The following is a 16736-nucleotide window of genomic DNA, read 5'->3' on the forward strand; positions in this document are numbered from 1 at the left end:
TGCCTCTCCCTTTCTTTCCCCTTTGGAGAGAAATCTGGGAAAGCGAAGGTTCCCGCTCCTCCCCTGGGGCATACTCTCCAGCTGTGTGGAGCTGGTCACACAGGACAAGAATACCTCAAAGTGCACAAAGAAAACAGGGCCAGTCAGGGCAACCCTCTCAAAAACTCAAGGTACAAAAACCTGTTATCTTTCCTTGGGTCTCATTTCTCTTCAACTTCCTTCTCCTTTTCAAAACTGGAAAACATGAAATATACTGAAACATGCAGAAAAAATACTTTATATCAATATTCTTGCTGATGGACTATGCATCAGTGTAAACCGGCTTGTAAACGTGTTAAGTCAGCCATGTGGATGGGTGGCAAGAAACAGCTCTATCCTGTCAGAAGGAAGGGCTTGGAAAGCAGGTAGCAAGTGTTAGGGAGAAAGAAGACCCTGAAATATCTAGACCTCTGCAAGGGTCAGGCATAAAATAAACTTTTTGGAGACATCATGATTTGGGGCTTTTTTTTTTTTTTTTTGGCATTAGACTTTTTTTTAGCAACATTAAAAATATTGCATGGCTCTCTACCTAATTACAGAAAAAAATGCACACCCTAAAAAAGTTTTATGAACTTCAGGGCCAGCATTTATGTGTGACACTGCACATTCTTGAGAGACACGCTAGATATTTGGTCTACAGGCCACTCTTAAGTGTGCATCTGACCCCGTGCATAGCCTAGACAGGGCCAGGGCAAGTGGAAAGAATCTTGCATTTAGAACCAAGCTCAGCATTCTAGGTCTGCTAGTTAGGGGTCATTCACTTACTAGTTGTTTTGCCCTGATTGCTACACTAACTAGCAGAATTTCTTGAGCCACTGTTGCTGGGGTAAGAGGAGGAGTGTGTTGTGTTGTGGTCTTTGTTTTTGTTTAATCTGTTGGTTTGGGTGGATGGAAAGAGGGAAGAAGTGCAACCAAAGGTGTGGTGTAGATGGAAATCCGCGGGTGGAAGGAAAAGTCTGTGAGGCTCCTTAGCTCAGCTGGTTAGAGCTTGGTGCTGATAACCCCAAGGTCGGGAGTTCGTTCCCCGTACAGGCCACCAAATGCCGCGGTCTGGCTGGGCACAAATCACGAGCCACTCAAGCAGGTACAAACTTTATTTCCAAAACTCCCACGAATATATCACGAATGCGGCCTTCTCCCGGGACACACTACTCCAACAGGAACTCCCTCCTCCGGATTCCCTCCTACCGCACTTCCCCAACCAATGGGAACTTTCCAGGAGTCCCTGAGAGCTCTAAAGTAGCAGGCCAAGGCAGACAGCAGGGGTCTAATCTCCAATTGAATGCACATCTTAACATAATCATTATCATCTCAATGGCTTGCTGGCATCACCTTTCAACCAAAAATGCCATGGTCATTCCTACTTGGCTGTGGCTCTCAGCATCAACCTATACAGTGGGAGGAAACTGGAGTACAGCAAGCTGGGGTCGTGGGGAATTAAATCCAGGACTCTCCGTCTAGGACGTTCATCTAGACATCTAGGACAGAGATGAACTCTGTGTTTTGAGAGGAAACTGCCAGCACGATCAACAATATCTACCTTAAAAGATAGCAACACGAAAGAGGAAAATGCTAAAATCAATTCACATTATAATAATTTTTAAAACAACCACAGAGTTGTTCACATTCCTTTAGGTCTCATGATAGTCACTCAGGGTATGGCCATTTTTGTCCTTATAGCTGTACCCACTTAATTTGTATATACCTCAGAAATCAGCTCCTCTAGGTTCAGGTTAGTTGATTAAAACTTTAATGATCTAGAAGTATTTCTGCAGAACAATACTTGCTATTACCAGATGTGCTTGGTAGAAGTGTCTAGAATCCAAATCTCATCCCACACCTGATGTCCCATCAACTATTTTTCCTACATAGTGCCCTCTCTGCCAGCTGTTTAGACCTCTCTGAGCACATCCTCCAGTCCTTGGGCTGCAGGGGATTAGCTCTCTATCACTTTCTATCCCCTCAGGACCCCAGTCCTTAAAAATTGCCATTATTTGACTCCCTGACATACAATTATAGAATCAAGAGTTCCAATCCAGCCCCCCACATTCAAATCATCCTAGACACATGAGACACGATTCCATTTTTAAAGATGTTCAGCGATTACACAGCTTTGGTCAAAATAAAACATTGCCAATTCTCACCATCCACAACTCTGACCAGCAAGATTTTTAAATCCCTTCAATGTTGTAATCAATTAGAATAACATCAAATATCAGATCTGTTGATTTTTTTTAAAAATCCAGCATTTTTCTGGGTTTGTCCCTCCTACTTGCTAAGATGTCCATTTTGGCCAAATGGATGGTAAGGAGGAAGAATCATGGGCGAGGTCAGGATGCCACCTCCATGATGATGGTGAGCCCAGCCTGAGGGCTTATTCCTTTTCCTAGGAGCGCACGGAAATGAGTTGAAAATCCAGTTCATATCCTTTAGTTTCACCTGAAACACACTGGACTTGGCTCAGACTTCCCAAATTGTGACAAAGCCACGCTCTGTCACAATCCCCTGTAGCCTCTGTTTCTACTGAGGGAAGGCCGGGTTTGAGGACTGCTGGATTGTTTTTATAGAAATATAATGGGTGCCCCTGAGAACCCCTAGGGCCTGCTCCCTTCCCCCTCCCAGGGCTTTCCCCTGAGAGGGCAGCGAGTGTCCAAGAGGAATCACTGCATCCATCTCTCTTCTTGTCCCCCCAGGAGCCGCACCCAGTTGGGCTTCCCCGGACCACAGGCCCTTTGCAGTCCTCTGTGCCCCCAGGCTCGAGCAGCATGGTCTCTGGGGCCAGTCCTGCTGGTCCCGGCTTCCTGGGCAGCCAGCCTCAGGCAGCCATCATGAAGCAGATGCTGATTGATCAGCGGGCTCAGCTGATGGAGCAGCAGAAGCAACAGTTCCTGCGGGAGCAGAGGCAGCAGCAGCAGCAGCAGCAGCAGATTCTGGCTGAGCAGGTACTGTGCCTCCGTGGTGTGGTCCATCCATTCAGCAAGCACTTATGTGGCACCTGCTGTCTGTGAGGGACTCACCACAATCCCTGTCCCCGGCACACAGACCAGCAATTCCCAGGACCATGGAAGAACCTACAGAATTTAGAGCTTTTCAATTAGTTAGGCTTTTTCCTCTAATGAATTAGTTTGTTCTTAAAAGGCAAGCTTCAGCCATCAATTTGAAGGCCCATTTGTCAGAGACAGTTCTTCAATCCGAGGCTGGCTCCTTGTCTTCTGGATCCTGGTACAGGGATCTGCGTCATCAGCCTGCAGTGGGGGCTGGCTCTCATTCTTCTGAGGCCCTCATATTTCTAGCATGATGCAAAAAAATAATAATTCCAGGAACTTTGTTTCTTGGGAGGAAAGTGGCAGGAGGAGGGACTGCGGAGAATTCTGCAGAATTGGTCACAAACAATGGACCGGGAACAATAGCAGAACAATAGGGCCTGCAGAACCACCTGGAAACCTGAACTGGGGGTCACAGAGAGGGTGAAAACTTAAGAAAGTTCCTGACAGCTTTTAAAACAGCTCGGGAAATCTGTGAGTTAAAGAAAGGCCTGACACAAATACACCACTACCTTAGGCATCTTTGTCCACCCGTGCCATATAATTCCTCCAGCTTTGAAAGAAAGCCTTCCCTGCAGACCGCTCCTGTAGGTTTTGATTTGTTTTGTTTTTACAGATGCCTGAGCCTGATTTAGTATTATCCCAGGGAGGGCCTGAGGCCGCCTGCAAGAGATCCCCAGATGGCCCCTGTGGGGGCCTGCCCAGGGGATCTCACACAGCAGCTTCTTTATTGTGAGAGGTGGGAGGTTGTCATATAAGGCTCAAGGCCCAACATGGCTCTGACGCATAGTAATCCTTCTAGAATGTTCCTAATGAGATCAGAATTCTAGAAATTTACAAAGCATCCACCACCGCCTGTTTACAAGATACCAGGTAGGACACAGGTATCTCGTATGCTGTTCCCTACTAACCAAGAACAGCAGTTCGAAGTAACACCAGTTATCCCCCAAAGAGAAAAATTGTCCTGTTGGGCACAGTTCACTCATGTTCCCTGCTTTTGCTTTGCTTCCTGAACAGCTGTGTAATTATCTCCCTTTTTACCAAGGTCAGTCAGCCGCCTGGCAGCTATTGTACAAACAAACCTCTATCCCTCTCACCCTGCATAAGGTGTGTGACAAGCAGCCATGCTAATATCTCTCAGGCAGTGATAAATGGAACTGCAGAGGGAAGCCGGGTTTTATAAATCCTCTCCTCGGCCAATCCCAGGAAATTTCAGGTGTGCCTGAGATGTTGAGTGATGGCTTTTGATACGTGTGCTGCCACCAAAGCACAGGGAGAAATCAGGGTGACCAGGCTGAAATCGCAGTGCCAGTCCCAGGATATTCCTGCTCAGGAGCCAGATCAGCCAAGCCCTGGGGGAATAAAGAAGGAGGTGGGAGCGTGTAGAAGGAGATGTATCAAATGATGCCCAGAGATCAAGAGGTGAGAAAATGAGCGAGACCCCTCGGAATCCAGGACATGGAGAGAGAGAGGACTCCTTGGAAAAGATGGCAGGGGGACTGTGACCTGAATGCAATTCTTTAGCAACCATGTGTATTTATAATAGAGGTCCAAGTCGAGATTATTTTACTCAGGGTGAGAACCTGCCCATCCTCTTGCTTGCAGTGGTGATTTTGAAACAAACCACTTGGCCTCTGACTTCGTCTACCAGATTAAGTTTGAATAATTACCTTCATATAGCTGGTTTCACAATCGCATGAGATAATGTGTACAAATGCCTTTGGAGGCTGTATGCTCTGTACTAACTTATATGGGGACCCAACGTGAAGAGCTGCAACCCATGTGCCAGCCACATCAGAATGGCATCTTGGCCTGAGCCTGCAGATAGCACTTATTAGTGCAGGCTCTACTGGGGGGTCTCCAAGTGGTGAGCTGTCAACTTTTTGCTAGAGAATGAATACTGCCTATCACATCAACACCTTGCTGATTTTCTGTCTCTGCAGCATTGAAAGTGTCCTGGCAATTTTTAATTTTGGAAACAGTGTATTGGAAACACTTGGGTTTCCTGAAAAGCCATATGAGGGAAAACAGAAGGATTTGGGATCACAGATCTGTGGGAACTTTAAACTGATTCTCGTTGAAAGCAGGCATGGGTTAACATTAAATGCCTCACTCTCCAGGAGCAAGGCCCTGTCACTTCTCATCTGTTCACAAAGGGTCAACAGAACTGGGAATTTTAGATATGAAAGAAATTGAGATAGTGAAGCCCAATCATTTTACAAATGAGGAAATTAAGGTGTCATGGTTTGGATATGAAATATACCCCAAAAACTCCAGTTAGTAAAGGAATATGTAGGTGAGGAGACTGGATTATGAGAGCTGTAACATAATCAGTTTATCCTAGTTTGATTGACTCACTGATTGGTAACTGCAAGCAGGAGGTGGGTCACTGGGGAATGCCCCGGAAGGGTCCTTCTTCCTTATGGCGCCTTCCTCTCCCTTCCTCTCTCTACTTCCTGGGAACCATGAGTAGAGCCGGGGTCCTCTACCATACCCTTCTGCCATGATGGCCTGCCTTACTTGGGTCCAGAGCAATGGAGTCCGTCAACCGTGCACTGAACCTCTAAAACCATGAGCCAAAAATAAACTTTTCTTCCCTAAGTTGTTCTTGTCAGGTATGTCAGTCACAGTGACGAAAGCTCACACTTAAGGCCAGGGAGCTTACGTGATTTATTTGAGATCACAGAACTAGGGAGAGGCAGAGCCAAGAGGGAAATGGGACTCCTGACCCCTGACTCCAGGCCATAGCCCAGGTTTGTTGCTCTCTGTGAGTGGCACAGTTTAATCCTTTTTTTTTTAAATGCTGGGAATCAAACCCCAGGCCTTGAGCATGCTAGGCAAGTGCTCTGCCACTGAACTATACCCCAGACCTAAATTCCTGCATATTAGGGGAAGTTCAGCTGAGGAGAAACTTTTAAATGCTCAGCTAACTCTCAGTAATGCCTCTATATTGCTGCCTGAAAGATTAGCATGGTTTCTGGTCTATTCTTTAATGGTCTGCACGTCGATAAATGTCAAGAGTTTTCTGCAGAGTCCTATGGTAGGCACTCAGCTGGGGTCAACAGGGTAGAGGCTGTATGTTTTTCTTCTGGATGCCAGAAATGCTGGCTGGCCTTGTAGAGAAAAAGAAAATTATAGAGTTGCTCAGGAACAAACACGAGAGAAAAAATAGAAGCCAACACATGTGGTAAGAAGTGGTCTATGTGTGTTATTTTTATAATGAATACTCTAAAGAGCAGGGCCTTGTTGTAGGTTCTTTAGAGCCCTTGCAGATGAAGGTGCTTCATGCATATTCAGCAGATGCAAGAAGGAGGTCAACCAGCCTCGGAAGGTCACGCAGCTACTCAGGGGCAGCCCTAGAACTAATACCTCTTTCTGTTCTCTTTCCACCTCACTCTGGGTCCTCTTGCTTCGCACATACAGCATGATAATGATTGTAATAGCCTGCCCGGTGTACTGGTAACAGTACTAGTAGTGCAAATTCCCAGGAGTGGCAGAAGAAAGACGAAAATGCTGGCCTCCTGGATCTTGGTACATGTGGAATCCCATGTGGTTTCCTCAAAGCAGTAAATGCTGAATATTTTACTTGTAGAGATGTATGTTACAGGCAGTGTGGCTTCATGGGAATAAGATTAGCTCTTTTATATAGCCCCTGAGGATCGCATCCTCCTATGCCCAAACCATCTATTCAGGTCATTGAAAAGTAGTTGTTTGTCCCTTTGAGCTGGGTCCCCTTGGTGCTAAGGAAAGGCATGCAGACCAAGGTTGGAAAATTCAAGTCCAAACCACCTCCCTCGACACGCATTCCTCATGAGCAGCAAGTCACATATCAGAAATGCAGGAAGATGTTCACCAAAAGCATACACAGAAATGTTCATAGCAAAGATATCATGTCAGCCCCACACTAGAAACACCCAAAATGACCACCAGCGGTAGGATGGGTGAATTGTGGTATATTCATAGGATCAATGCTATTCAATAGTAAGAATAAGAAAACAATCAGTGTACATCCCAGCACAGGTGAAACTCACAAATACAGCAGTGAGTATAAGAAGAAGACAGACACGAAAGCAGCATTATATTAGTCCATTTTTACAATAAATTTATTTTTTATTTTTTATTCCTTGGTACTGGGGATTGAACCCAGGGGGACTTTAACCACTGAGCCATATCCCCAACCCTTTTTTATCTTGAGAGAGCATCCAGCTAAGTGCTAAAGGTCTTGCTAAGTCATTGAGGCTGGCCTCGAACTTACGATCCTCCTGCCTCAGCCTCTAGAGTTGCTGGGATTGCAGGCATGTGCCACCGTGCCAGGTTGAAGCCCTTTCTATGAAGTACAAAAGCAGACTTAACCAGTATACATTGTTAAAAGTTAGGCTAATCATACCCCTGGTCAAGGGAGGGTGATGACCAGAGGGGCACCAGGAGCTGTTATAGACCTATGGAAGCTGTTACATGGATTGTGTTCACTTTGTACAAATCCACCCACCTGTGTACTTGAACTTTGCACACTTTCCTGTTTGCACGTTGTTTTTCAACACAAAGTTGAGTTTTGGGAAACAACCCTGCCTTCCCCAACTCCCAGGATATATAATCAAGTGTCCTTCCCCCATCTCACGTCCCCATCTCTTTTGTCCTCTCTCGTTCTAGCAGTTGCAGCAGTCTCATCTCCCCCGGCAACACCTCCAGCAACAGCGGAACCCATACCCTGTGCAGCAAGTCAATCAGTTTCAAGGTGAGGCCGTTCTGCACCTCTTCTGCCTTATCCTTCTCAGTGGCAAAGTGTAGGGAATGAGTGGCCAGTGGCGTTGCCTTACAGTCTGTATTTGTGTCTAGAGAGTCTCCCAAATATTTAGCAGCTGGCAGGAGAAGAGTACCACGCATTCAGAATGGATTCCTGGAGGCCCCTATTGTGCTAGGAATGATCACTTTAGTCACTGGGTCACAGAGAGCCCAGGGGGAATGGGGTGGTGGTGGAAGGGAAGACTCAGGCAGCTGTCTTTTGGCAAAGGAACAGCGTCTCTCACTAGTTTAGCAACCAGTAAGGACATACCAGTGCCTACTGGCCCAGTATCAGCATTTTTTATGTCTAGATGGTCATGTTAGTGACCACAGGGCCCAAAATCCTGGGCTGTATCTTTCTTGCTAATCCCAACAGGTGAGGTGACCAAAGCCCTCACTTCCAACAACCCAGTGGAAGAATCTGGCTTGAAACAAACACTAGTCTATGCCGAACGTAGAAGAAAGGTAGAGCCTTGAGGCCAAGTGAATTGTGCCAAACCTGCTGCCAGTTGCAAAAATCCTGAATTGTGGGCACACTGTATGCCAGCGTAGCCACCTCATGTAAATGCAGAAGGCCCACTCGAATATCAAGCCCTCCCAGTCTCCAAGAGAGAGCCCCGGAGAGTCTCGTATGGCTGGAGGAAGAGCCTAGGACCCTTCCCAATCTTACCCACAAGAGTTTTCAGGGGGCCACAGAAACCTTAATTCTCACCCTCTGCCTGTTTAGTGGGATCCAGATCAGTGTTCTAAACCCCTCGATGTTACCGACCCTTTAAGAATCTGCTGGAAGCATGTTATTTATAGGAAAATGGATGGAAGAGTCCCTTCATTTGTCTCATTGTGACAAGTGAAATAAACCAAACTCAGAAAGTCAAGGGTCATATGAATTTGTATTTCTATAGGGTGTGCATGTACAAATATGTAACAACAGATCTCAACATTATATACAACTGTAACACACCAGTTTTTAAAAAAATAGGGGGGGGGGGGAAGAATCTGTTGGAAGCTACAGAGCCTCTGCACAGAAGTATGCATATATGTAAATATATGCAAACTCTGACATCATTGCACATGTGTGACACTCGGGAATTTGATCAATAGACTAGGTGAACAATTTATGACCTAGGGTAGCACTTCTCAGTCTTTGGGTTATAACAGATGATTAAAATGATTTAGTGAGTCATAACTCACATGTTTTAAATGAAATACAATAGAAATTATCAGGGAATATCAGAAATGTTAGTTTCTTTTATAAAACCCATGTATATATATACTGGATCACCCACTATGACTTGTGGCTTAATGAATGTGAAAACCAGTAGCAGTTACTGATAGATCTTGTTGAAGAGTGCTTGTAAAAACACTAGGCCTTGAATAACTCCTACTCCTTTGCACCCCTGGACCATTTATATGACCCTAGACCCCTTTGGACTTGACCCAGGGAAAGACAAAAGGAATTGACCTGTGCACAGGTGGACTGATCAGTGCCAGTATTCTTTGAAGAGGTACTGTTTCAAGTTTCACCACTGGAGAAGACTGGGGGAGAGTCACTGTGACATAAAGTCTTTGTCACAGATACAGAGCCCTCCTTTTCACCTGAGTTCTCAAACTTGAGCCTGCAACAGAGTCACCGGCAGAGCTTATTAAAGCACAGACAGCTGGACCCCATTAACAGGGTTTCTGACTCAGTAGGTCCAGCCTGGGGCCTGAGAGTTTGCATTTCTAACAGGTTCTCAGGAGTTGCCAATCCAGCTGGCTAGGGGAGCGCACTTTGAGAATTTCTGCTTTAAAAACATAAATGCTGATATACCAACCACAGAGTCCCTTGAATTTTCTAGGTTCATAACTCACTTTTTGAAATAAAGGATCCACCAGAGTTGAATAATTCCTCTGTGTTATAGGACGTAGATATGTATTTATATGACTCTTCTGAATGCTTTGAGTCTAGGTTAAAAGTTAGTAGGGCCCCTGAGCTGATTGGTCTGAGATATAATAATTTTTTTGCTATGTTCAGTATTTTCCAGGATCCCTAAATAGTGTGATGTTATGCTCCTGGGAAGATGGTAAATTGATAGATAATAAATACAGTCCTCAAAGAGAAGCTCTATTAGGAATTACTTGCATGGTTATTACACCATGCTCGTAACCACCACGCAGTGTAAAGGTCTTAATGACCATCCTTTTTCCTGTTGAGTTCCTTGCCTCTGAGTGATAATCCATACCAAATGCTTCTTTTTCACAAATATAGAATTGTGAATGAAAATAAAACATAGAACCTTTTAGGGAAAAAACTTCATATTGCCATCTCTGTTTGAATATGGAAGATTTTCGCTGACATTGTGATGTTAACCAACAGACAAGAAAATTAATGTGACTACAGTGTCTCACAATAATATCTGTTTTATACAAAAAAGAAAAAGAAAAAGTAGTCTGTTTAACGCACTTAGTAATCGGGTAAAGACAATTAATTCTTTGGATGCATTTGAATTTTTTTCCTTTGTATGTTTAAAATAACGGAAGGCATAAAACTGGGCTAATAGAAAGCTTTATATTTCGTTTAAGTTGAAAATATTGTGCTGATTGCTGATATTTAAATGCTTTTCTAAAAAATAAGAATTGCATCTAGATGGTGCTGTCATTTATGCTAAGTAAAAGTAATAGTTGGCTTTGAATAATGTTTCACTACCTGTTAAAGGGCATTTCAACATTTCTGCCTTCTAAAGAAAGGAACCTATTTCCCATTCACAAAATTAGTCCAGAGTATACTCGGTCCTTCAACATCCATTATAAATATAAAACTAAAATGTCCAAATTATGAAAGTCCTTTAATCTGTTTCCAGCCATCATCTCCATCAGTCTGTTTATATAATCTGAGTCTATCCAATCAGCAATATTTTTCCCTTAAATTTTTTGTAAACAACTCAATAACTCATTTCACGATCTGATTGGCCATGCAGTCGATACAAATTCAGTGGTGAAGGTCACAAAACTTTATAACAAGATTACAAGTTGAAGGAGATACTACCATCCAGTGTTTGACCAAGAGGGTTTGATTTTTTTCCAAAAATCACTTGGATATAATTAATCTTAAAAAAAAAATTGAAATACTTCTAGGGATTTAAGTTTCTAGATCTTTCAGTTTCCCCTCAGTACTGTTTCATTTTTCAATGTAGCCTCATATTGATCAGAAGCCACAAAAACTTAAGTCATAATCAAAATTCCCATAATTTTATTTCTTAAAGAAAGGAAGAAAATATGGAGACGTATTTGCTGCCCAGAAATCAATAACCCCCATCAGGAAGACAAAAACATGCTTCAGTTATCTGCCAAGGTGCCAGGCTTAACAAGGTTAGACTGTTCTCAGCTGGTTTCTCATCACAGTTCCAGATGGGATCAAATTTGCTTATAATATCGATCAGCTCCTGTGCTGCATCTTCTTTAAATGTCCAGGAAAAAGAACTATTTTTCTTTTTCCCATAGACTTAATCATTAGCAGAGCCATAGAAAAAATCTATTTTTGTGCTCCTCCCAGCCCTTTACAACATTGACTGGTGTTCCACAGGTGACATTTCCATTCACTTGGCTGGTCTGGAAATGTTATGGGAATCAGAAAGAAGGGCTTCATTCAAATGCCTAATTGAAGTTGAATGACTTGGTGCTGATAGATATTCTGGCCAACATTTAAACAGCGTCATTAGAACTGTTGGTTGGTGATCTGCAGAGAGAAGTTCACAGTCACTGCAGATTGGAAAGGGTAGACTTTGCTACAAAGTTCATTGCCAAGTGGCAAGTAACAAGATGATTTCTTTTTCTAGCTCTAGAAGATGATCAGTTTGAACTGACATGTATGAGTCAGAGAATCCAGAGCATGTGGAAATCTACAGGATGGATCTAAAAAATGTCCCATTTGTCAAAATAGCTACTGGGCAGAAGCGATGACATCCGACCTCTCAAATCCTACTCCAGTCTCCAGGGAAATCAACCTAATGGTTTCCATTGATAGCATTCCCTACTGAGCCACATTCCACTTCACAAATAGAATGTGCAGCGTGATCAGACATTTCCTCTTAATTTAGCTGGAGAGATGAATTCCCCCCTCACCTTCAAAGAAAATGGTATCCTGTTGGGTTGATGGCATCATATCCAGAAGAGTGAGAGAGAGTTTGCTTCTGAAATGCACACCTGTAATCCCACTGACTCAGGAGGCTGAGACAGGAGGAGTGCAAGTTTAAGGCCAGCTTCAGCAACTTAGAGAGGCCCTAAGCAACTTAGTGAGACCCTATTTCAAATTTTAAAAAAAGGCTGGGGATGTGACTCAGTGGTTAAGTACCCCTGGGTTCAATTCCCAGTACAAAAAGTAGCGGAAATTTGGGTGACTTTAATTTTTGTCTTTGTGCTCTTCAATAATTTCCAAATTTTGCATAATCAGCATATGTTATAATTAGAAAAAATAATAATCATTTTTATTAAAGATATATTATCAGAGTAAATCCTTTCATATTAAGGATTTTGTCATTTCCAAAGGAAATTCCAGCGACTTGTCACAGTATAATGTTTATGGAGGAGAGTGAGTGATGAGTGTCCTGTGTTTTCCTGCAGGCTCACCCCAGGATATAGCAGCCGTGAGAAGCCAGGCAGCCCTCCAGAGCATGCGAACGTCACGGTTGATGGCACAGAACGCAGGCATGATGGGAATGGGGCCCTCCCAGAACCCAGGGACGATGGCCACAGCTGTGGCCCAGTCAGAGATGGGACTGGCCCCTTACAGCACCACACCTACCAGCCAGCCAGGAATGTACAGTATGAGCACAGGAATGACCCAAATGTTGCAGCACCCAAACCAAAGTGGCATGAGCATCACACACAACCAAGCCCAGGGGCCGAGGCAGCCTGCCTCTGGCCAAGGGGTCGGCATGGTGAGTGGCTTTGGTCAGAGCATGCTGGTGAACTCAGCCCTGACCCAGCAGCACCAGCAGATGAAAGGCCCAGTGGGCCAGGCCTTACCAAGGCCCCAAGCCCCTCCAAGACTTCAGAGCATCATGGGAACTGTCCAGCAAGGAGCACAAAGCTGGCAACAGAGGAGCTTGCAGGGAATGCCCGGAAGGACTAGTGGAGAACTGGGCCCATTCAACAATGGCACCAGCTACCCGCTTCAAGCCGGCCAACCCAGACTGACCAAGCAGCACTTCCCCCAGGGACTGAGCCAGTCGGTTATGGACGCTAACACTGGCACAGTGAGAACCCTCAACCCGGCTGCCATGGGTCGGCAGATGATGCCGCCACTCCCGGGGCAGCAGGGCACCAGCCAGGCGAGGCCTATGGTCATGTCTGGGCTGAACCAGGGCGTCCCTGGCATGCCAGCCTTCAGCCAGCCCCCAGCGCAGCAGCAGATGCCCAGTGGCAGCTTTGCCCCCAGCAGCCAGAGTCAAGCCTATGAGCGGAACCCTCCTCAGGACATGCCATACAATTACAGCGAAGGCGCTGGGGCTTCCTTCCCTGGACTCCCGGACAGTGCAGACCTAGTGGACTCCATCATCAAAAGCGGGCCAGGGGATGAGTGGATGCAAGAGCTTGATGAATTATTTGGTAACCCCTAGTCAAGAGGGGTCCCGGGAGCCACAGCTACAGTGGTACAAGCTTTTACCACGTGGAAAAGAAACAGGATGTTGACCCGTCCTTGTTTTTTTTGTTTTTTTGACCCACGTAAACTGAGCAAAACTACAGCTGGCTGATGGTGGAAGATCCAGGTGTCCACCATGGCCCAGTGGGGCCTCGTTCAGCTGGTTTTCACACAGCAATCGAGCTGAGACGCCATGCCGACCCCTGCTGTAAAAGAGGAGATGGGGAGGGCAGGCGGGGAAGACGAAGGAAGTGAAGCCCCTCTGCTCAGCGCCCCCTGTGATCGCCCGACCCAGCAAGAGCTGCTCCAGCCCAGAGGGACTGGACTGTGGCCAGAGGTGAGGTACCGCCAGCCCTCCTGCTCCAGGTCCAGGGACTACAGCTTAGGAGACACACGAGACAGAGCCTCAGCCAGGGAGAGTCCCACAGAGGCTGCTAGCCACCGCACAGGCAGGTGCAGGTCAGAAACGCTCCAGTCTCTGAGTGGGAAGAGACGCGCCTTCCAGACACGCTCCTGTATTTGCAGAACAGGCAGGAAGAACAGGGACTGATCCCAAAGGATCGTGCAGGCCTGTCTTCTGTCCCTGCCCACAAACCTCAGGCCAGCTGAGATTGAAAAGGGCCTTCCGGCAGTCCTAAGGAGCTGCCCCATGCCAATCACCACTCCAGATTGAGCGGAGTCTTTGGGGGGGGTCAATACAATAATAGACATGCAGGTGGCTCTCATCTGCTCCTGGTGACCACAGGGTGGAGGGACCCCTGCTGGACTGTGTGGGTCAGCCAGCCCTCCTCCTTCACCCCTGACTCTGGACCCTCTCACTGCACCCCAGCCTGCCTTTGCTTCTCCTTAAAGACCATCCAAGAAGAGGTGAAGCTTTGGAGCAAAGTCAGAATAAATGCAAAACTGAGACAATGCCTGGGAGGCCAAGGGGACACTGGAGACTCTTTCTCCCACTTGCATAGAGTGGAACGAATGTCTGCTTGGAACGGAGTGCGCTGCGCTGATATTTGGGTGTGGGTTTACATGAGCTACACATCTGATACTTCTGATACCCCCAGAGAGGAGTGGCCTGGAGAGCACCAGTTCTGACTCTCTTGGTGAGAATCCCAGGGTTGTCATTCTAAAATTGGCCTTGCACAACATCTTTCTCATCATCAAACACCAATATAAAACCCCAGAGATGGAGGAACAGAAAAATCAATAGCTCCACCTTCCAGATTTGGATAGTGAACTGGGGGAGGTTCCTTCCTAAGGGCAAGGTGATCCACTTCAGGAATTCTGTGCAGGTGTCCTCTGATGTTCTCAGCTCCACCCTAAGTGACACCTCCATGTCTGTTGGTCTGCCTCCCCTCCCATGGAGGCAAAGTGGCACAAGTTGAATGGACTTTCCTCCTGTCCCTGGTCCCCTCGTGTCCTACTTGCTGGCTCCCTTCTGTGCACCAACACACAACTCAGCACAGGAGGACAGAACCCATGGAGGCCGCACTGGCCGAAGGCGAGTTCCAGGGGAAAGCTGGGCAGAGGACTGTGTGGAGGAGGCAGGCAGGCATCGCCCTTGACTTGCTCTGCATCTGCCAGGAGTCTAGACCTGCTCAGCCAAGGGCAGGAGGGGAGGCCAGAGGCACCTGGCTGCTGGAAGGTGGTGGCAGGGTGACGTGAACTTCCTGAATGGGGAGGGAAGCTGAGAGGAAACAGATGAAAACCAAAAAGTAGAAAACAAATGCGAAGACACAGATTCATAATTATTACCCTTTCCTACAAGGTTCAGGAAATGAATATATAAGCAATGAGGAGGAGCTGGAGGAGGCTGATGGAGAGGGGGAGGCTCCATCATCTCCTCAAAGCTTCCTCCAGCCGCTCAGTCCTGGGACCAACAAATAGAGAGGTAGATTTTAATAAGGTTGTTTTGTTTTGTTTTTACTACGGTGCTGATGTATATGTAATGTCTAAAAAAAAAGTTATTTGTACATAAGTTTTTACAATACTGCAGATATCACTGGGTCTACTATCTGTAAAAAAAATATATACATATAAATATATATATACTGTTTGTTTAAAATAGAGTATTTTTATTTCATTCCTTCACTCATCATCACAACAGTGGTATTGCACTTCAGATTACATCTAATGACTAATTTGTACTGTATGACCTATGGCAACTGGCTCCATTTGATTCAGATTTTTCTAGTTTTCTGTTTTTACTTTGTACATTGAGCATTGCTTATTTCCTTTTAAGAGATGTACAGGACTCTGAAATGTAGAAATGAGGTGATGTTGACATACCACTTTTAAAGAAAAAAAAAAAAAAACAAAAATAAATGATCATTATCTGAATCAATCCCAAGTAGAGTTCATTTTGGGATTCTCCCTGGATCTCCAGCATTAAAATAAGTGGACGAATTATGCCTGGGTTTTAATTGATTAACTGCCGTTCTTTTCTCAAAATTTGGATGTCACGATTTAGAGATTTGTTTAACAATAGACATCAATCATTCCTGCCCTTTTTAATCCAACCTCACAACTGAAACTTTCTAAATTTTCTGGTGTACTCTGGAGGGTATGACCAAGGGAAGGGAGAAGTCTCCTTGGCAGGGGACATCTTGGGGTCCATTTATCCATTCAGTACCATAGCAATTCAATTTCCAGCTGGCACATTCAGAGCACTTGGAAAATGGAGAATAAAAATTTGGCAGGGGGGGCAAGAATCAAGAAATAAAGCAGGCATGGTGGCACACACCTATAATCCCAGCTACTCAGGAGGCTAAGGCAAGAGGATCGCAAGTTCAAGGCCAAGTCTGGGCCACTTAGCAAGATCCAATCTCAAAAAATAAAAAGGTCTGAGGATGTAGCTCAGTAGAAGAGCACCTCTGGGTTCAATCTCAGTACTGCATGAACACAAAATTAATCAATATGTTAGCGGGGAGTAATATACGGGTCTCACTCCACTACCATGGACACTATAAGTAACATCCCCCCCCTCCTCGAGTTCTTATTTCTACAGCCCACATAACATCTCTCAAAGCCACAGCCCAGCCTGGCTTTGCCTGCACCCACCCCCAGAATTGAAAATGCTTACAAGTTTGTAAGTGACTTTATTCAGTGCCTCACTGTACAGGATAGGAAAGGAGTTAACATGCTGGACACACTCTGAGACACTAGATGTGCTCCAGAGCTCCCTGCAGGGTCAGCAGAGGTGGGGACTTGGCTGCCCACTTGCTTGGTTTCTTCCTCTGCTCAGTCCTTTCTCCCCA

At 45.5% G+C, this 16736-nt stretch overlaps 1 protein-coding gene across 1 annotated transcript in view; it reads left to right on the plus strand.

Moving 5' to 3' along the window:
• Positions 1-15888, plus strand: part of Maml3 (mastermind like transcriptional coactivator 3) — a 390401-nt gene extending 374513 nt beyond the window's left edge. The window contains exons 3-5 of the mRNA XM_046459549.2: positions 2733-2981; positions 7734-7818; positions 12465-15888. Coding sequence (XP_046315505.1) covers positions 2733-2981; positions 7734-7818; positions 12465-13462 — 1332 coding nt within the window. The 3' untranslated portion in view covers positions 13463-15888. The remainder of the gene's footprint in view (positions 1-2732; positions 2982-7733; positions 7819-12464) is intronic.
• Positions 15889-16736: the final 848 nt, after the last annotated feature.

This window comes from Marmota monax, unplaced genomic scaffold, assembly GCF_021218885.2.
Source record: "Marmota monax isolate L192 unplaced genomic scaffold, Marmota_monax_Labrador192_F-V1.1 WCK01_AAM20220418_F8-fsc00039, whole genome shotgun sequence".
NCBI lineage: Eukaryota > Metazoa > Chordata > Mammalia > Rodentia > Sciuridae > Marmota > Marmota monax.